Raw genomic sequence first — 21,670 nt, 5'->3', positions numbered from 1 at the left:
GCATCTTTTTGGAAGAAACTATTGTTGTGAATTGAATTCACACATCACAGAATGAGCTGTCTTTATAATGTAATGTGTATCTCTGAAGAGATACTTTTTAGCTGTTCAGTTTGCTTTCTCTCATTTGCTTTCACTGACTTTTCTGATGTGCTTTCCTCACCATTTGCAATATAACTCCGTTCTCCAAACTGTTCTCCCTTCCTTTTGAACCTCGTCTACATTAATTTTTATTAAAAAAAACCCACTTTAACGTCTGCTAAAATGTGGCTGCATCACTGTTTATCTGCCTCTCCTGGCAATGGCATTTCACAAATTCAATATCTTATATCTCTCTGAAAATAATTTGGTCACTTAGAGTTCATCAAAGAAACAGCACATATGTTAACTTTTTAAAGTTTATCTGGCTCTTGCTTGATCACTTGTTAGAACATTCACTGACATCTCTCACATTTTTGTATTTCCTGCTCCTGTGTGATAATGGACATTCCTAAAACACAACACTGCTTGAGATGAGATGAAAGTGCTTGACAGGCTTGAAAGCCTGGGAAATTGACTTAAGTTTGAAAAGTCTATACTTTGGGCTTTCTGTGTGGATAGAATACTACTTCCTGCAGTTTTGAAAATAAAACACAAAGCAGTAGTGACAATATCCTTTGTCACTGTGCTGAACTGGAACAGCCTGTACTGTTCTTATTTGCATTACTATTTGAGAAACAAAGGCAGTTTTATTATTTATCTTCTGTTTCATATTCAACCAGTATATAGAAAGAAAAAAAAAAAGACTCAGCAATTTCATTTGAGAAATGCCATTAATCAGTGTGCATTCAACTGGATAAATAGTGTGAGGAAATTGGTTCCAATTAAAACTAAATATATCTGTAATCTATCAATTATCAGAAATGTGGGGCTGCAAGAACAGAGAAGCAGTGAGCTTTTCAACACTTTGAAAATATATTCAAAAGTCTTTTGTCTTATGTAATGAAAAATTAAACCACTTGTCTGAAGAAAATACTATTTCTTTATCTATTATTGTTCTTGACTTGTTTCCTTTTGAGCACATATACTTAATAACTGACTTTCTGTACTCCTTGAGCTATTTCTAAAAGCCATTTTATGGCCTAAATGCTGTAAGAGCAGGGCAGTTTCAAGGACTTGTCCAGAAATAGTTCAGCTACTACTTTTTTTGGTAGACCATGACATTGTATTTTGCCATATTTCACAGGTGGGTAATGATGACAAAACACTTTGTCCTGAGGAAGCACAAAGGTTGTGCACTATATATACTTGTGGCCAGAAGTCACAACCTCTCATTTTTCCTTAGTTCTTCTCAATACTTTGTAGTTTATACTCTCTGATAGAAATCTATTTGAAATGGAATTATGTTAGATGTACAAAATATAGAAATCCAGACTACACTCACCAAAATAAATTGTCTAAATTGCTAATGTAATTTCCTCAGCTATTTTATAGACTATCTGGTGTTGATTTGTCTACAAATAAGACTTTAGTCAATAATTGTTGCTGGGAAAATTACTGCCATTCAACAGCACATGAAAGAAGCACCAGATGCTCTCTATTGTTTCCATCTATCTAATTTCTAGGTGCATACAATACTCTGTATAAAATTACTGTTTCAAACAACTGTACATTTACCAATTTAATTTTGCAATATAATAGTTAATTGCCACAAGCCTAGAGGCTGTTTTAAACTGTGTTACAGCTGGTAGATAATTTGGAAGTCTTAGTTATAATACAGTTTAGCTAAGGAAATTAATGCTTAAAAAAAGAAACTCAGAATCATGCTAAATACATTTAAAGAATCTACATTAGTTTTCATTCTTTAAAAAACATTTTATTCAAAAAGAAACAGAAAATTTACCAAGTACCAGGGTTTTTTAACATTTTTATTTTCACAAAAATGAGAACTGAGAGTAAAATAAATTTGTTCAGAAAAGCTTCTCAGGGTTAAGTCTGTTGTTGAAATGGGCTCTGCATTCTTGAGTATGCTAAGTTCTCTAGACAGTAATAACTTCAGCTCATCAGTATGTCCAGATGATGAGTTATATCCTAAAGTTTATTAAAACTTTCAGGACAAGCAGTGTAGATTTTGAACTTATATACATATTACAATCAAAATATACATATTACAATCAAAAATCCTTAAAAGGACATATCAGTCCCTGCCAATTCCAAATCCATCCTGTTTTTCCCTTTCAGTTATTAATATGAGTACACCAATGTCCAGCAATACATAGGAGTGCAGGACTGGCATATCAGTACTGCTCTTACAGATTGATTTTAAATTAACACATTGTGCAGATTGAACATTGACTTGTACTCAAACTATACAACCGAAAACTCAAAGTTTGCAGCAAACTAAATTTTAAATATGCTAGTTAGTTGGTACTGATATAGCAGGTTGAAAGGTTTTACTTTTAAAAGACTATTTTAATCTATTTACTAATATTTTAAGGGCCACCATGTCAAAAGATTCTTTTTTGTAATACCAGCAAAAGTTTTTAACTATTAGCATGCACAAAGACTTTTCAGGGAAACACCTATAAGAAGTATTTGTAACTTTAGTAGGATTTTTTTGATTGAAGTTATTGTAATTGCTTGTAAAATATCAGAAATGGGATCTTCCTATTCCTTTCCTTTTTCATTAATTGGAAAATATAAAAACAGGATTAAATTTCATAAGCTAACTTCAAAATGAAGTCATGCTGTGTTTCTTGATGCTAGTAGAAAACCCCAGGAAGAGTTCAGGATCTGTACCAACAAATAAAGTGCTGATGTTACTGTCTACTAAGCCTGAAGCAGTCTTAGTTCCCATTTTCCAATCACAGGCAAAATCGTTAGCTTTGCATAAAATAGTTATCAGAAGCAATTAGGGTACCAGAAAGAAACCTGAATGTGTAGCTAGCTACAGAAGGGATCATTTTCTGAAACTTAGTCCTCCTTCTTGAGTCCTTGCCATCAGAGAGCTCTGAGGAAATCTCTTTGGAGCATGGTGTTTGCAGTATGATCCTTGCTCCTCTAAAGTGGCTGCTCCTGCTGCATTAGAAGCAGATGTGGTATTTGACAGTTGCCCACGTTGTTTATACATTTGTAAATGAAACAGAAGTGACCAATGTTTTAACATCAGTTACTTTCACAGATTTTCCAGTACTGGGACAAAAATGCTTAGATACCTTCACGTTAAAGGAGGAATCTGTCCAGAAGGGCATTGGGACCATTTCTGTCTTGAAGCAAGCTTATTCCCGTTATAGTTATGGCATCCAAAGGCCCTTCTGGGTAATTTGCAAGGACATTATAAAACAAAGGGCAACCAAGATAAGAGCTGCCATTGAAGGCCTTCAAGGATTCCACCTATTTTGAAGAAACAATGAATTCAGAGTTGTAGGTTTACCTGATTTTTCTCTCTCCTGTCACAGAGGCTGGGAATGATGACAGCTATCTCTTTCTCTTAGGGACATCACTGATGCAACTACTTATCTTTAATTGCTACAGAAAACAAATCATTCTTTCATTCTCACAAAGCCAAAAGAGAGCAACTTGTCTAAATTGTCATAGCTCCACTGACTGTTCTTCATTATGTCAGATCTAAACCCATTGACTTCTTGCAGACTCATTTTGCAAGCAGAAAGAACAGGAATCCAGTGTAGGCGTAGATGTCACTAAATTGGGCTCTTACAGCATTTCAATATTCAGATTAATTTTTCCTGGAATTATTAGTTTCTCTGCTACTGAGTGACTGGTGCACAGAACTTTTACATATTGCTCCTAATAGGTAACTTGTTCCTGATTTCTATGGTCTGCAAAATGTTTACCAAAAAAAGTAGACAAGAAAGGTTGGTTCTTTGTTATAAAAACACTCTGCTAAAGCTTTTTACTCTACTTCTGATGATATCCTGAAAATAGAACAAACATAACATGGCTTTGATGTTCTGAGATAAAATGAAATAAAAAAAAAAAAAAGAAAAAAAAAAAAGGAACACAACTGTTTCTATGGTAGGTTCTGGTACAGAAAAGACATATATTTGTTTTAACAGAGGTGTTGAAATTATAACTAAAACATGAAAGGCCGTAGGTTCTGGCTGTGGTGGCTGATCAGAGAACATTGATTAATTTATCTGCTTTTCCAGTATACCAGACAAAAGAAATTTTAGACCTTCACCATCTTCAACAGATATCTGTTTCTTAGACAATTTCTCTGTTTTTCATGTAATAAAATACTTGCTTACATTGTAGGCTTTTTGAAGGAAGAAATATTTCTTATTGTACACACTTGAGAGTTTCCAGAAGTGATGGCAACCTGATATTAGCAATGAGATTAAAATTTCTACAGTATTTCAAACTCACTGAACTTATTTTATTTTCTTCTTTTATTTCTTTACTTTACTTTCTTTACTTGGTTTTAACAACTTCTACTGGAAAAGGATGAGAAACTTGGAAAAAGTGTTTGTGCTTAAACAAATAGTCAGTGTATTCTGAAGTGGCACTGCAGGAGTCTGATCAAATTAATGTTCTATTTTCTCTTTGCTTTAGAAGAAACTGTTTGGATTGCTTATTTTCACAGGGACAAATAATCCTTTCAGCTATTTTATGCACTGAAATGTAAAAGTAATAAGCAAAAATTAGTGCCTTCACCTCAAGTTAACTGGACTTTTGCACAACAAAACATTTTCTCTTTACGAAAGTATTTACTGTGTTTTCTTTGTGTAAACATTAATTTTAAGATGATGGGTTTATTTTGGAAGGCTCTAGATTTGGCAGCCCTTGCCACTGAGTATGCACAGTTCAAGGACTGGTGGTGGAAAGTCCAAATTGGAAAATGCTACTATAGGTAAGCCATTGTTCATTTCTTCTGTGGTGAGTGTGAGTGCAGGACCTGCTGATTGGGTTGGGCAATGCAGAACACTGAGAAATAGCTCAGAAAGTGTTTTGTTGGAGAGTGCTGTGCTTACAATTAAATGTACAAGGAGACCAGTGCTTGAGATAAAGGCTAAAGGCATCCATAGTGAGTAACTGAATTAGTTGCAATTTTGCCTTTAGATTGCCTAATGGATTTTAAAGTAGTTATTTGAAAAGTCAGTCAATAAATGCAAAGAACTATTGTTAAAACAGACCACATAAAATAAATATTACATTATTAGTTTGAGAAATAATCTGTCAATGAGGGCTTCAGATTGGTGAAATAATACAGAATAAAATATTCATGTTAGACACTTTCTGCCAGAATTACATTGTCCAAGAAGTACCAGTTAAAAATATGCTGAGACCTAAGGCTGGCACCCCATACACAAGCATCAGATCAGAGTTGGATAATGAGAAACATTAGCAATTCTTGAAAAAACTACCTACCCTTTCCTTCTTCCTGGCTCAACTCCACTCCCTGTTTTCTCTACCTCCTCCCTTCCCAGCAACACAGGGGGACAGGGAATGGAGGTTGCAGCAGTTTGTCTCTGCTGCTCCTTCCTTGTCAGGGGAAAGACTCCTCACACTCTTCCCTTGCTCCAGCATGAGTCCTCCCCAAAGTCACAAGTCCTGCTGGTTGATCTTCTCCAGTGTGGGCTCATCTCTCCAGGAGGCCACAGGTCTTGCCAGGAGTATGTTCCAGCATGGGCATCCCACAGGGTCACAGTCCCCTTTGGGCATCCACCTGCTCCAGCATGGGTTCCTTCACAGGCTGCAGGTGGATCTCTGCATCCTGTTAGTCCTCCATGGACTGCAGGGCAGGGACACAGCTGCTTCACCATGGTCTTCACCAAGGGGTGCAGAAGAGCTTCTGGAGCACCTCCTCCTGCTGTTTCTGCACTGACCTTGGTGTCTGCAAAGCTCTTCTCACAAATTCTTACTCCTCTCTCTGCCTGCTATTGTACTGTTTTTTCCTTCTTAAATGCATTATCCCTGCATGTTAACATTATTCCTATGCTGATTATGGAGGCAGTACCACTATCATGGGTGGGCTCAGTCTTGACCAGCCATGATTCCATCTTGGAGCCCTCTGGCATTGGCTCTGTCACACATCAGAGACATGTCAGCTTCTTATGGAAGTCATTAATTATTTTCAGGATTTTTATTAATAGTGTTATAGAGACTAATGCATCCAGGCAGGTACATGGACTTCCAGGAACCCAAAATACTTTATGTCCCCATTGGCTGTGCTTCTGCATTTTAGCTGTCTTGTTCTGTTTGTGTTTTGCATTTCTTCACCAAGGATGTGCTCTGTGTCTGAAGGAAGCAAAAGGCAATTTGCATATGAGAAAGTGTACCATTTTCTGTTGTTAAAATTGCACCAGTCCTCTTAATTTGTCGTTAGGTAGCTTTTATAGATTAGTGCAAAACATTTGACTGTAATTATGCAAAATAATGCCTTTGAGATTAAATAGACTTCTATGATGTTCATTCGCAGTAGAGCTCATGTGTGATTTTTGCCATGGGTGAGAAAATTCTGGTCTGAAACAGTTTGGGTAGAGTTGAGACATTAATTGCTCATTTTTTACTGTCTGTTTAAAGAATAGGAGGAATTCCTATGAATATGAGTACATCATTATTCACCATTCGGCTGTTCCAGAAGGCTGCATGTATAAGAGGGGGCCAAATTTCATGGATGTGTCTTTTTTGAATGTTTGTTTTGTTATCTTTAAATAATAACACGTTTTTTGTTAATGTGCACACAAATATGTGGTCATAAAGTGTGCTTTCAGGCAGTTTATGTTTGGTTTAGTTTGGACTGTTTATTTAATAAGCTTATTAAAAATAAACAAACAAACAAACAAAAAACAACCCAGTAAACAAGTACCTTTAATATGTATCTGTTGTCTCTTTAGGTTGGGATTATATCGTGAAGCTGAAAAACAATTTAAATCGGCCCTTAAACAGCAGGACATGGTTGATACAATCTTGTACTTGGCAAAAGTAAGTCACAGATACATAGTTGTGTTTAGAAGTGTGTGGTCTCCATGCCTGAGGCAATACATGCTAACAGTTGCAATGGAAGTCAATAGTTTACAAAATTATTTTAGAGCTTCCAGATTTCACAAACAAGATTTTAAAGAATGTTCTATGTTACTGGATTCTTTGTTCTAAATTCCAGTGAGGATTATGTAGCTAAAAAATTATTGGAGTTCCAGTATGAAGAACAATGTGGCTATATATGGTCTCCTAGGAAACAAATACAATAAATCTGTAAACAAAGAGCAAAGCTCAAGAATCCTAGTTTCACAAGCAAAATCAAAACAAAGTGAGCTTAAAGGAAGCAATCAGAGACCTTGAAACGGGGAATGTTCTGTCAAAATAAAGGCATTAAAAGCTTCATAAGAACAAATGGCACAGATGAGTCTCAGAACTACTTGTTTATCAAGATACACATTTGATTATAAATGTTTTCTAAGACATTCAATAAAGCATGGCCTGTGAGAAACTAAAATTGCATTTTTCTTCATTGTGTCCTAGGAGATGAAACCAGTTGTTTTTTATCAGTTCCCCTTAAGCTGGCTGTCACAGGCCTGTCCAAAAGTCATCATTGCTAGTAGAAAACTCAGATATTCATATGTGTTTTACATTTCCTGAGCAATTTAAGTTTTGTATTTAAATGATCATCATTGCTGTCTAGAGACATGTCTTCAGTACTGTGTTTGAAATTCACTGAAGCTTATTAATTTTCCTGTCTCTATCACAAGTTGTTCTACAAAATACATAGGATCACAAAATAGTTTGGGTTGGAAGGGATGCCACAGATCACCCAGTTCCAATCCCTCCCCTCCCATGGATAAGGATGTCTTCCACTAGACCAGGTTGCTCAGAGCCCCATCCAGCTTGGCCTTGAACACTATCAGGGATGGGGCATCCGTAGTTTCTTTAGGCAACCTGTTCCAATGCCTCACCACCCCCATAGTGAAAAATGTCTTCTTACTATGTAATATAAACATACCATCTTTCAGGTCAAAGCCATTCGCCCTTGTCCTGTCACTACATGTCCCTGTAAAAAGTCCCTCTTCAGCTTTCTTGTGGGGTCCTGTCAAGTACTGGATGGCTGCAATTAGGTGACCCCACATCCTTCTGTTCTCCAGGTGACTCAACTCTCTCAGCTTTCCTCCCAGGAGAGGTGTTTCATCCCTCCAGTCATCTTGTTGGCCCTTCCCTGGACTCGCTCCATGAACTACACAGAATTATTTAATTGGCAGAGTAATTGGATTAACAAACAGTGATTCATTACAGGAGATTTGCATCCCCCTACATCAATACTAGGCAGGAGCTGCATTTGAACTTCCACCTCCCACTCTATAGACCAGCTTACTCCAGTATAAAACATTGCACAGCATAATTTAGTGACTGTCAGTGGACAGACAATAGCATAAGTTACAAAGATATGGCTCTATTTAACAGAACTGAAAAATTCAGGCTTGAGTTAAGCAGCCATTAAAAAATAATAAGATTGCATAAAGTTCTTTGGAAATATACTGATTCTACAACACTAGTTAGTTTTGTTTATATTCATTATTTCAACAGCTATCTGGGTTTTTAATAATATCTTCATGAAGTGATCTCTCCCTTGAAATGTAGTTTACAAAAATAAAAAAGAAAAAGTAGGAATCTTTAAAGCAGTATGGACCTGCTGTGAAGTTACAAAGTATTTCATGACCTAGAAGAGCTAGAAATGGGATATTTTTACAAGAGATAAGCGAGAGACCAAAAATAGAATGGAGCTATTCTGCTTTTAGTGTATAAACCGTAATTACTATAGTTGTAGTACTTTTAAAGAGCAGGTCTTCAAAAAGCAACTGTGAGTAGATGGAAATGGCCCCACTTTTAAAAAAATTTATTTTGCCACTTATCTAGAGAGCAGCTCTACTGTCTATGGAGATGTTGGATAGTGTGGTTATCACACTGGATATGGGAATTACATAATAGAGTACTGTGGCTGTGTGGTCTTAGCATCTGTAGTGAATGCATCTTTGGTGTCAGCCTCTAGATAAAGCAATAGAGCAGATTTAAGTCATTAATGCTCAGAAAACATACTTCGTAAACAAAGATAAAAATATAAAAAGGGGGCAGATCTAGGGGAGTTTCACACTGTCCATTTTTTAAATTGGATGCATCATTCACGGTTAATGATGTAATTAATGCAGTTCTAATCTACTAAGTACCATGCCCTCCAAAACCCTAACTCTTTTATAGATTTTCACAAGAAGACATTAGTCTTTTAGCTTAATACAGGAAATGTGAGTGACATTGGGAGAACGAGTGTAAAAAATGTCTGTATTTTAACATTTTGCCAATGACCAACTTGGAATGACTATTCCTTTCTTGGAAGACACATTTGTTAGCTCTTTCACAATTAAGAATGTCATTGAGTGTTGTAGGAAAGCATTCTTTGCAAATGTCTACAGCAGTATATATCTATGGGATTACGAAAAAAAACAATGTACACTTGTAATTGTTGGTAGTTAAAAGTCCGTGAAGTTTAAGGGCAAAAGCAGAAATTGGAGGTTTCTCAGGTGTTCAGCTAAGACTGATATTTGTTTTACATTTCATCACAAAAAGGTTGTATCAGGATAGCAGTCACAGGTTCCTTCTCTTCTTTAGTAGTATCAAATATTAGCACTGATTAATATACTATTTTTTCAACAAAATCGTTTTCCACTTAGTGGGAGATAGATAAATCATTCTAGCCATCTAATTTCCCAAAGCATGTGTGCAGGCTTTTTCCCTTTGCTGTAGCTGTGTTTACCATACCCCATGGCAGGAGGGCCTTTGAGTTGTACTCTCATTCAGCTGCTGAGGTGTTGGTCCCTATCAATACTGGATATATTTGGTGTCAGTTCTCACACAACTATTCTCCACATTGCACATTTTCATAATCAACACAGAAGTCAAACTCATGGAGGCAAAACTGCCCTCTTTCCATAGGATTTTATTGTTTGTGACTGGGGGGGCTGGTTGGGCAGTAAGGAAGCTTGAAAGTGTCACTGCTCTGTGCAGTGCAGTCTTTTGATATTACAGCACTATCAACCTGAAGATCCAGTTCTTTCAAGCCCAAACACAAGTTTTTGAAAATACATTAAACAGGAAAATATTCAAGGTGATACCTTCACCTCAGTGTCAAAACTATATTATATATGATAGTAACTAACATAAAACTAGTAATATTCAAATTAATAATGTATAGATTGTATGAGGTAAATTTAATTATCTTAAATAGCCTATTTTATCTTCATTACACAGATTTCTTCACTCCATTATTTTCCCAGTATTATTCATCGTCTCAGCTAATGGTTTCCTGCACAAATGGAGGTGTCAGGTGTCATCCCTTTTATTTATGTCCCTTGTTAAACAGCAGAACACGTATAAAAGTCAGACATTTGACATCTATATACACTTTTTATTTGCTTAGGTGTATTTGCGCTTGGATCAGCCTGTAACAGCTTTGAACCTTTTCAAGCAAGGGTTAGAGCGATTTCCTGGAGAAGTGACTCTTCTTTGTGGAATTGCCAGAATCTACGAGGTATGCACCCACTATGCAATCCTTATAGGGGCCAAATGTAGCTGCTTGAGCAAGAAAAAAGAGTCAATAGTTGAATATAACTGTAAGGTCATCAAAAACCAACTGTGCTGATTTTCAGTGTCACTAATGCAAAACAGGTAACTTTCCACACAGGTAACAGGGTAACGTCAGGGGAGCCCTGCAGGCTTATTTGTTTCAATGATTAATCACACTACTGAGATCCCATTTGCCCTTGGCATACAGAAGCAAGTTCCATGTTAAGTCAAGTTGCCCAGATATTCTCCTTGCTAGTTTATATGTATTTCATCATACTAAAACTGCTCTAGTCACCAACCAGCAAAATTAAACAGCAACATAGTTTGTCTGTGTTGTTTTTATTAGCACTATGTGTTGCCATTATCCTCTTAATGCTCTGAGGACAGTTAGAATGTGAATGTTTCTTAGTTAGGAAGTAAATGTTGTATTAAGTAGGATTAGTTATAAAGTAGTTTCACTTTAGCATGGTAATCGTGTATTTTATATTTTAAAATTGTGTATTTTCATGTCAAACAGTGGATTTCAGATTGTTTTTGCACTGAAAAGTGGTAAAGTGCTATTCCAGATCAAATGTTAAAAACAAAGTAATGATTTTTTTTTTGTGTGTGTGTCTATATTCCTGCTTGGCATTCTATCCTGTTCTCATTATTCTCATCTAACCCTGAGCTTTAATCCATTTTCATATTAAATCCTTTTGTCCTTCAGCAAGAAAAAACCAGCTGCATAATTTCTGGAGGCTTTTCTTTCTGAATTGTTGAGTAGTTTTTAATATAGATGTTATTTTGCAGAACCATACATAACATTGCATAACCCTTTAAGGAATTATTAAAGAGCAGCATATTTTTGATAGGATCTAGTTTTGCACTGACACTTGAGTGAAGGATTATAGCTTCATTAGCAAAGATTTGCACTGCAGCATAGGACTGCTTTCATTATATAGACTCAGAAGTGGAATATGTGTATCAGACATCTTAATCAGAGCTTTTCTTCTCAGTCACTGACTTTTGACAGTACAAAGAGTTGTAGAGCATTTTTGGTTTAAAAAACAATGCATAATTTTTAAAGGGACAAAGGGACTGCTTTATTACTATTTCCTTGAATCACAATAAATCCTTTTTTTTTTTTTTTTGTTGCTAAATACACTGCTGAGGTTATATAAAGGCTTATTCTTTAGTTACATTGGGAGCACATTGTATCTACAGCACACAGGTAGAAATTATTCCTATATAAACATAGAAGCAAGTTTGATCTTTTGATTTTTCTTTCTTGTATAGGATAAGATTCTCAGGGCCTTGTACCCCTCAGAAACAGTGCACTAGCATTTGTAGCAGTGAGTTTACCCTAATTCATCTTCCATGTAGCACCCTTCCAAGCATGTATTTATATACAATACAGTTCTCTTAACTGTCATATCCTAGGTAGTACAAGTTTCGATAAATTCATGATTCCTGTTTTCAAAGACACATAATAGATTTTCATATGCAATTATATTCTCATTTGTGTCCAGAGTGATTAATGACTTGATTTAAAAAACACTGAAAATAGTTGAGCCATTATCTGGAGAAGTCAGTCTGTTCTGTGTTACTGTGCTAGAGACTGCACAGTTCTGAGTATCACAAGACTTTGTGCAGGAAGCAGCAGATGTCTCTTGCATGTGGTGCTGCTCCAGCATGGGTCCCCCAGGTCACAAGGGTCACAGGTCCTGTCAGTGAACCTCATCCAGTGTGGGCTCTTGTCCTCATGGGACCACAGCTCCTGCCAGGAGTCTGCTCCAGAATGGGTTTGCCACAGGGTCACAGCCCAGAGCAGGGTGACCTGCTCCAGCATGGAGCTTCTCCACAGGCTCCAGGTGGATCTCTGCTCCCCTGCTGACCTCCATAGGATTCAGGGGCACAGCTGCTCACCATGGTCTTCACCACGGGCTTCAGGGGAATCTTGGCTCCAGTGCCTGGAGCACCTCCTGCCCCTCCTTCTGCACTGACCTTGGTGTCTGCAGAGTTGTTCCTTTCACATATTCTCACTCCTCTCTTCCTGATCACAATTACATTGTGCAATAACTTCTTTTAACCTTTTAAACATATTATATGTTACCACAGAGATTGAACTACCTTCTCTGGTGAGCTCAGCCTTGAGGTCAGCAGTGGGTCCATTATAGAGCTGGCTGGCATTGGCTCTGGTGGATGTGGAGGAAGTTCTAGAAGTTTCTCACAGAAACCACCTCTGTAGTCCCCCTTCAACTTCCAAACTCAATACAACAGGCTGTCTCTTTTTCTGAAAAATAAAAACCAAATAAATTTATTTTTGTAGCTGTGGCATAGAGTTAATTTCAGGTAAAGTTATAACTCATGGATATGTGTGTTTCTTGTGAAGAAGTGGTGTTGAATGGTACAATCAGAGAACTTTAAGAATATGTAAAATTAATCTCAGTTAGGTACTCTACAGGGCATAGATAAAGCACTCAGTAGATTAACATTTTAATGAGTTCCACATTAAAAATAGGTGATAAACAGTAGAAGTAATTGGATCTTTTTGTCCAATTGTATAGGAAATGAACAATATCTCCTCAGCTGCAGAGTACTATAAAGATGTTTTGAAACAAGACAATACTCATGTGGAAGCCATTGCATGCATTGGCAGTAACCATTTCTATTCAGACCAACCTGAGATAGCTCTGCGGTTTTACAGGTATCTGTGCTTATGGAGATGGAGGGAGGGGGAACAGAATATGTGAGAAAGTAATATAAAGAATTGATCTTTGTAATGCAGGAAAAAAATGAATTAGGAGATTGGCATAGGAATATGAATGAGCATTTGGATAAATATTGCCATAAAATCAGCGTAACAACTTCTGTATCTTTTTATACAGTGATAAGTACATCACTACAAACTTGTAATCATTAGATGAGGAGTATGTAGAAGTATCAACACAGATTGTCATTCAGCCAATACACAAGGAAAGTTCTTTCACAGAATGAGGCAGTTTGCAAACAGTGGATCTTACCCTCAACTTCAATTGCATACAGAAGGCACAAGGACTTCCTCTCTAGCCCTTACTCCACCAGGGACCAGGTGTTGTGACCACAAAGTCCCTGACTTGGAATGTGGGCTGGGCTTCCTGTGTGTTTTACTGAAAGCAGTGAAAAGATAGTGTTAAACACTGCTGCTTGATTTTTATTTCAATACAGTCAGAGTACAAAGGAGCCTGACATTCCCTCGCTAAGAGCAGATTAAGTCAACAAGAGAACTATCATCACATTTCTGTTGAACTTGAGCTCTTTTATGCTTTAGGTTCAGAAACTCACATTCATGCTGCAGATAGCAGCCCTCTTTTTTCCTGGCCCTGATAGCATTTCTGTTTATTCCTATAAATATGAATAAACAGAATTTTTATAATACATCTCCATTTTAAAAGGCACATTGAACAATATCAATATGAATCAAAATCTGAGTTATGTTTGATGTGTAAGATTAATATGGATTCACATCTAAATATACTATTACTGCAGTACTATTACTGAGCAGTACTGAAGGATGGGAATCAAGCAAAAAATTGAAGTCTTAAGAGTTATATAAAGTAACTGCAGCAAACTACAGCTTGATTATGTCGAGGGATTAGAAACAGAGAAAGTCTGCTACATCTCTGTCTTACAGTAAAGTCAGATCATGTGACCCAGTCAAGAAGACAGAAGTTACTAATTTACACAGACTTTTGCACAGTTGTGATTCTACTAAAAAATACCTTGCACTGTCCTTCGTTAAAGTAGTAAGTGAAGGACTGTTAGAACCAAAACACTTGATTTTTATACCCTCTCAGAATAGGGAGAAAGAAGAAGAGAACTTTTTCTTTTAGAGTAGAACTCCTACTTGAAATAAATTTTAAAAAAGAAATAAAACAAATGTTTTCTTTCAATCTAGACGGCTCCTGCAGATGGGTGTTTATAACTGCCAGCTCTTTAACAATCTGGGCCTCTGTTGCTTCTATGCCCAGCAATATGATATGACCCTATCTTCATTTGAACGGGCACTGTTTTTGGCTGAAAATGAGGAGGAGACAGCAGATGTGTGGTACAACTTGGGACACGTGGCTGTGGTATGAAAAATATTAACCATCTTTTTGAATAAGTCAAATTTACAAAAAATGTCAAAAAATAACTAGGAAGGAGTAATTTCCCTTCTTGAAAATATGAATCCTGATAGTGTACAGGATAAAGTCCAGTACAGATGGAATGTCTATTTGCGCTTCAGTGTGGAAGAAGCAGCAAGAGAAAAAACTCTTTACAGAATGTGGCTTTCTCCTGCTAAAAGATGCTCACTCCCCACTGTCTTTAACCTTCCCATCTTTCTGAAAAAATTGCAACACATACCAGCCCTTGAAGTCTTACAGTTTTGCCCATTTTTTCAGATGTTTTCCAATAAGTTGTGTTGGATTTCTCTTTAGCTACATGCCCAGAATAAGTTTGCTGAATAAAGTTTTTGACATGAGTTTTCTAACATGAGTTGTCTTCAATTGCTGATAATAAATTGATTCAAGACCACAACTGTTTGTCTTGTACTGCAGCTAGGATAAACACAGTAATTTATACTGCCTTAAAGATTGAAATTTGAACTGAGGTGCTTTCACTTTTCAGCATTTGTCACTTCTGATGTTTAACCTGATGCTGTGTCAGTGTCAGTCTTAACACTAGAGTAGTAGTAGTCAGCTGCTCCGTATGAGAAGTGACTCCTCCTTAACTTAAATATGTGTAGACAGAGAAGCAAGATGACTTCCTCTCTGGAGACATCTCAGTTTTCCTTACCCTGCTCAGACAGTAGCAAATAGCATAATCTTTAGAAATCACTTTAATCATCCAAAGGTTAAATTAGATGAAGTGAATATCACTTGAAGCATGGAAGTTTGTGCTGGAGAGAAATGATTCTATCTATAGAAAGAATAAGGAAAAAATGAGAGGATCTGGGAAGCACATATGTTTCTGATAAGCATGTTTTTATTGTAATTTTCATTCCATTGTAGTACTTATGGGTGAAAAGATACTCCAAAAACCAAAACAGATGCATGTTGTTTCCAATCTTTTCACAAATGAAAACACAGTGTTTCTTTTAGGGCATAGGAGACCTGAATCTGGCTTACCAGTGTTTCAAGCTGACATTAGTCAACAATAATGACTATGCAGAAGCTTACAACAACCTGGCTGTGCTGGAAATGCGAAAAGGTCACATTGAACAGGTCAGTGCTGAATCTCAGCCTAAGGAGAATCCTTCATTTAGGCATTTTGTATTTAACAAGCACGTCATCTCTCTGAGGTGGAGGCATCATATGAATGTCTAACTTACTGTTACAGGCAGAAAATATGGATGCCTATTATACATGTTTCAGTGTAAGCTTTGTATTGTCATGCCATCTCCCAATAAACTGCTTATTCTTTGGCATATCCAAATGAGTCATCAAAGACCAGCAAGGTTTCAATAACTTTTCAGTTGTTGAGATTTTTTTTTAATCAATAACCAAAGCACACCCCATGACTTTGAAGTGTTCACTTAAAAGACAACTTTGACTGTATATTCAGTTTATAAATGTAGATAACATACTTTTGTTGGGTGGCAGAAAAGAGCAATCAGATTATCTCTTGAAAATTGGGGCTTTTTTAGCAAGGCAGTTGCATTAGAATTTTGTCAGAAAGCAATAGGGTCTTGATAAATTTTGCATCAATAAGCTTGGTGGTTCGTCTTACCTAATGTGAGTATACTAAGTGTATTGTGCTTAGATGTATAACTGACATGAATGGTGGAATAAATGTAACCATTTTTATACACATGCAGGGAAAATGAATATTTGTTTTTTTGGACAGTTTTGGATAGAACTACTGTGGGCCTGTTTTAAACCTCATGAGAGCGAGCTAATTTGATGGATTCATATATACATCATAGAGCTAAAACAAATTATAAGTACTTTTTTAAAGAGCAGATTCTCTTAGACAGAAGGTAACTTTATTCAGATAACCTAGCAATTACCATGGAAACACTGAAATGAACCTAGAACTGGATGTTTCCAGTGACAGATAAACTTTGAGTTTAGTTTCAGTTTCATAATCAGTTACTTTTTAGGCATTTATTTCCCTAGCGGAGCATACCCTCAATTGTGGAAGTTGTGATTGCTCATAACTATCACTGCAGAGCCTTTCCCTTAGACTAGCTTGCTGCCTACTTTAGTTTTTATCTTAAAATTTTCAGTTTTCTTCTTGTATCACATGTATAATTAAACATTTGGATCATTTTGGCAATTAAAATATGCACAGAAGAATAAAAACAGGGATGATATTTTACTTATCTTGGATTTTATTTCACAATGTTGTTTCATAAGTACTGTTGCGTGTACTCAGATTTTTCAGATGAAGGAAGTATTAGTAAGTTCCTAGCTCAGTCTAGCCACAGTTTATAGTTACTTTTTTTTTTAAACATTTTGGAATTTCCCCCATTAAGTTCTGCATTGTTTTTAGTAAAATCTTTCACAAGTAGACCTTAATTCTTCATTGGATTTACAACATGAAGCTATACACTCTGATACTTAGTTTTACCTTTTTATGCCTTTATTTTTCTAGTGAGAAAAACACCCCTAATTTTATTTAAATGTCTGAATGTGAAAGCTATAATTTACAGATAAAATTTATGGTTTCAGGAATGCCTAAGACAGAGCTGTCAGAGATAACAGAATAAATACAGTGGGGTGTTTTTTAGATACTTTGGGTTTTATTTAATTTACTTGATGTATTGTCCTCAGGGTTTAAAATTGAATTGCTTAATTTAGTATGTCCCAATAATTTTTTTCCTGATTCAACCAAAACCTTTATTCATTTCAATGTTATTTGACTCTCTTATGCCTATACTATTGATTTAACCTTTTTGAAAATGGCTTTGTTAGTAATGTCTTAGTAAACATAGGATGATTTCTTTTAAGGATTATGAATATTGCACTAGATTCTTGTTACTCTCCCTCCCAGATGTCACTATATTACTTTATCATTTCTCTGTATAGGCAAGAGCTTTGCTGCAGACTGCTGCATCTTTAGCACCTCACATGTATGAGCCCCATTTCAATGTTGCCATACTCTCAGAGAAGGTAATGCATCGTTCTGTTCTTGTAATCTAAAATTTGAGCCTTTGTTATCCAGGTGGGTTTTTATTGTTATTACTAAGAATTTGAGATAGATACGTCAAAAGAATATGGAGTACATTCAACTCAAGGAAAACGTTAAATTATGTTTTCATTTTAATACCTAGAAGTGTGTCAAAGTAGCCACTCCAGTGTTTGCTTTTGAGAAAAAATGAAGCCAACTGGCTATGAAGTTGCTTTATAATTGTCCAAATGCCTGGAAGATGAACAATTCCATCTACAGTCTTTACAGTCATAAGCTTTTTCAGAATAATAATAACCTTTACTGATAGTATCTTACTGATCTCAAAAGGAAAATCTGTTACTCAGCTTTACAACCTCTGATTTTTTTGTATTAATCTATTTCATCCAGAGTGTCTAAGACACTGTATTAACAGTGTACAGCATGCCTGTTAATAAGAGAAACTTGTAAAATTTTTTTATTGTTTCTTCACGAGAAAAAATTTGCTCCTTTGCTTGTGTCTACACCTTCATGATTCTGTTATGATTCTGTGTTGTGTGGGGAGCTCCACTCCTACAGATGCTGAAGTACACATATTAAGAAGAGAATAAACCATTAATTTATAAGTGTATCCTCTCCATTGTGAAACACAAGAGGGTGTTGAATAATTTCATTTTTTACTTACTCTCTGGGGAGTAAATCCTAGTCTGCAAATGTCTTGTTACGTAGATTTTGCACAGGGCTGTCTTATGGGAGAAGACAGCCAGCCACATCAGCCAGGTATTGGTGCAGTGGGGTAATGCAGTCCTTAAATTCAGTGTAAGACCATGGTTTGCAAAACATGACTTTTCTGGTTGGGGCCTTGGCTTTTTATCCTTCAGAGAATTCTTGGCACACTGAAGCTCTGTGTTGAGTGATGCACAGGCAAAAAAGACCTCCTGGCTGTCTATAGCTCCTCCTTTTCCATTCAGAAGTAATCACTCTTACTAGATGTGTTCCCAAATATTTGAGTTCTTTTTTACTGGACCCACTTTCTGGGATGCTTTTCTTTTAATCCTTCCCAAAAATGATGGCTTTTTAGGAAAGAAATTGAAGTTCTTTAAGTAGGGAACAATTTCTTCTAAAAGCAACAGAGGAGCACCATTAGTTCTCCAACACTGTTGTGCATCTCTGTGAGGAAGCAGGAAATCACAGCTAGGTTTTTTTGCACAGTCCTGATGAGTTGTGTTTTGCTTGTTTATACAATAGCACTTCTATGGAGTTTAAAAGCAAAACCTTTTTTTTTTATTTCTCCATACTTCAAGCACTGGGCATGGTGTGTACCTTGACCATTCTCCAAGAAGTTGGGTGAAATGGAGTATGTTAAGTTGATGTCTTAAAGCATCCATTAAAATGACATTTCTGTCTTTCTCATCCCTTGATGTGTGATATAATCCTGCCTCCAAATGTCTTTACACTGACTGTTCACTCTCTGGACCAGCAGTGCTTAAAATTTGCAAGCGTCAGAAATGTACTGCACAGAATATAAAGAATACATGATGCAAACACTGCAGTGATTGGATTTTCAAAATTAGTTTGTGTGTTTTTACAGGTTGGAGATCTTCAGAGAAGTTACACAGTGGCTCAGAAGTCTGAAGAAGCATTTCCAGGCCATGTTGATACACAGCAGCTCATCAAACAGTTAAAGGAACACTTTGCTATGCTCTGATGAGCAAATTTTTTATTACATAAGAACCTAGCCTGAGCAAATGTCCCATACACATTTTGAGAACACCAGCTCAAAGTAGATGAACTATACTTTATGCATTCCTGTGGCAAAGCTTGTGTTACTTTGAGTAGCAAGAAAAGATTGAGTTTCAATTTCTTACAATGTTAAATGAAAACACTTATTCAAATGCAGCTAGAAAACTTTGCAACTATGTACACAAGAGATTACAGAAAATATTTTTTTTGTGACTTTTATGCAGAAAAGAAATTGGTTTTAAACATTCCTGTGTGACAATCTGTGAATAAACAGAGTAAAAATACTTCCTAACTTTCTTACTGAATGTTAGGTTTTAAAATGAAAATACTTATAAAGAATTTTAAATACATATGTAAAGCAAAATATTCCTTGTACTGTATGAGTTAAATAAATTCCATTTGTATGCTCTCATTTGTGTATGTAAGTTAAATTACATCCTTATTGCCATGAAAATCTGGGTTGATAGTCTTAACATTTTGAGAGACTCCACAGAACTGGTAGAAAATTGCATAAATGCCCGTGTTGCTCTCTGCCCAGGAGGGAGTTTATTCTGGATCTCAGTGAGGGAGAAGGGCATTTAGAAACTTGCAGAATTAAGAGCTAATAGTTGTGAACAAGGCATTGATGGGGTGATTACATGCGCTACCACATAGGTACTGTTGCTAAATAAATATTTGGATCAATCTAACTACAGGAATAGTACTACTAACAACTAATGAAGTAATACTTTGTGTTTTAGCTAAAAGGAATAAATTTGCATGAATTCCAAACCTGACCTTTTTAAAAGACCTTTAAGAAATGTGGGTTGTTAAGGCAATCTGAAATGGCACATCCTGAAACAGACTTTTGAAATCTTTTCATGTTTCTCTAGTATATTAGGGGAATATCTTACCTTAAGGGGCAACCTTAAACATGCTTATGAATATTATGTATTTTTTTTTAGTATTTGTTATTTCTCCATGCTCATCTTCAATGGTTGTAGCTGGTGAAGTTGGATGCTAGGGAGCTTAGAGAATTGTGCCCACAGGTTCCCCCAGAGAGCATTCTGTAGGTGACAGAAACACTCAGTAATTGCTGTCACATGGTGCAAAGTGCAAAAACATTATTGGCTGAGTAGATAGAGCATCTTTTATGGAATTTTATTTTGTCCATTTTATATTATGGGAAATTCATACCAATCTATTTAAAAGGGAATCTTAGTTGCCAGTAATTCTCAATAGTTAAGATTTTACTTGCTGCTAAAATGCAAGAATTTAGAGGAAAGTTCCATCCTTTGATCTGTGGTATTTGTATCTTTCCAGCTGTCATTACTAAACTTAGAGATGTACCAGAAAAGAAAATTGTCTCAGCAGTTTAAACACAACTGTTGGGAATTTTTGAATGTCATATTATTAACTCGAAGTAATTTTCAAACTGCATAGTAAATAAGCCTATTTCTATATGAACTGGAACAGAAATGAGTAATGCCACTCCAGTTTTTAATCCATTGTGGCTGCTTGTTAGTTCCTCATAGGTGCTTATAAGATGCCACCGAATGTTTTCACTGCTCAGGTTAATGATCTGAGTAAGTGTTTTTCTTCAAGCAAACAGTGCCCCTTACAATATGGCTCCAACTTCATTATTCTTTTTGGGGAATGTATGAAGATCAAAAGGGAAAAGGATTATATATGTTAAGGAATCCTTCACACAATATGCTTGTGCAAATCAGATGTTAAAAAAACTTCACCTTCCCCCCACCCCAAAAAGTACAAAGTTCTAATCAAGGATTAAAACCTTTTTAGCTCCCTACTCTGCAGCATCTTCAAGCCATTCCAAATTTATCTTAGGTGGTGTATTTTGACTGCCCCAAAAGGCAGCAGCAATTTGCTTTGTTGATCTTTCGTACCCCAAAGCAAGGGTCTGACAGTGTATTTTTCACAATGAGCACAGTACAAATGAAATCAAATGTGGTAATGAGTACAGCAATACAGCGCAGGCTGTTCTTGCTGGAAGAATCTTTGGATTTCATGGTGTGTTAGTTCGGGGTGAGCCGCAGCAAGCAGATGCCCCGGCAGCCCCGGGCCGAAGCGCCTGCGAGCCGCAGTGCTGTAACGCGGAAACCACTTTTCCTCCAACCTGTAGCACAGCGCCATGTATGTTTGGCCAGCATTTACAAAGCCTCTTCAGAGTAGAGAATAGAACACAGTTTAAAAGACCCACCATTTTTTTTAATCTACAGTGCTGATAGTTCCCCAACAAAGCTGCCTGAAAGGAAGCTCAAAGCAGATGTCT

General features: G+C 36.4%; 1 protein-coding gene across 1 annotated transcript in view; it reads left to right on the top strand.

The window, feature by feature from the left end:
* Positions 1-19,810, top strand: part of TTC8 (tetratricopeptide repeat domain 8) — a 38,278-nt gene extending 18,468 nt beyond the window's left edge. Inside the window, exons 8-15 of the mRNA XM_021540971.2 lie at positions 4,761-4,846; positions 6,834-6,921; positions 10,400-10,510; positions 13,092-13,231; positions 14,462-14,636; positions 15,648-15,770; positions 17,577-17,660; positions 19,247-19,810. Coding sequence (XP_021396646.2) covers positions 4,761-4,846; positions 6,834-6,921; positions 10,400-10,510; positions 13,092-13,231; positions 14,462-14,636; positions 15,648-15,770; positions 17,577-17,660; positions 19,247-19,363 — 924 coding nt within the window. The 3' untranslated portion in view covers positions 19,364-19,810. The remainder of the gene's footprint in view (positions 1-4,760; positions 4,847-6,833; positions 6,922-10,399; positions 10,511-13,091; positions 13,232-14,461; positions 14,637-15,647; positions 15,771-17,576; positions 17,661-19,246) is intronic.
* The last annotated feature ends 1,860 nt before the right edge of the window (positions 19,811-21,670 follow it).

The sequence above is a fragment of the Lonchura striata genome, chromosome 6, assembly GCF_046129695.1.
Source record: "Lonchura striata isolate bLonStr1 chromosome 6, bLonStr1.mat, whole genome shotgun sequence".
Taxonomy (NCBI): domain Eukaryota; kingdom Metazoa; phylum Chordata; class Aves; order Passeriformes; family Estrildidae; genus Lonchura; species Lonchura striata.
This window is presented reverse-complemented; position numbering and strand designations above follow the sequence as displayed.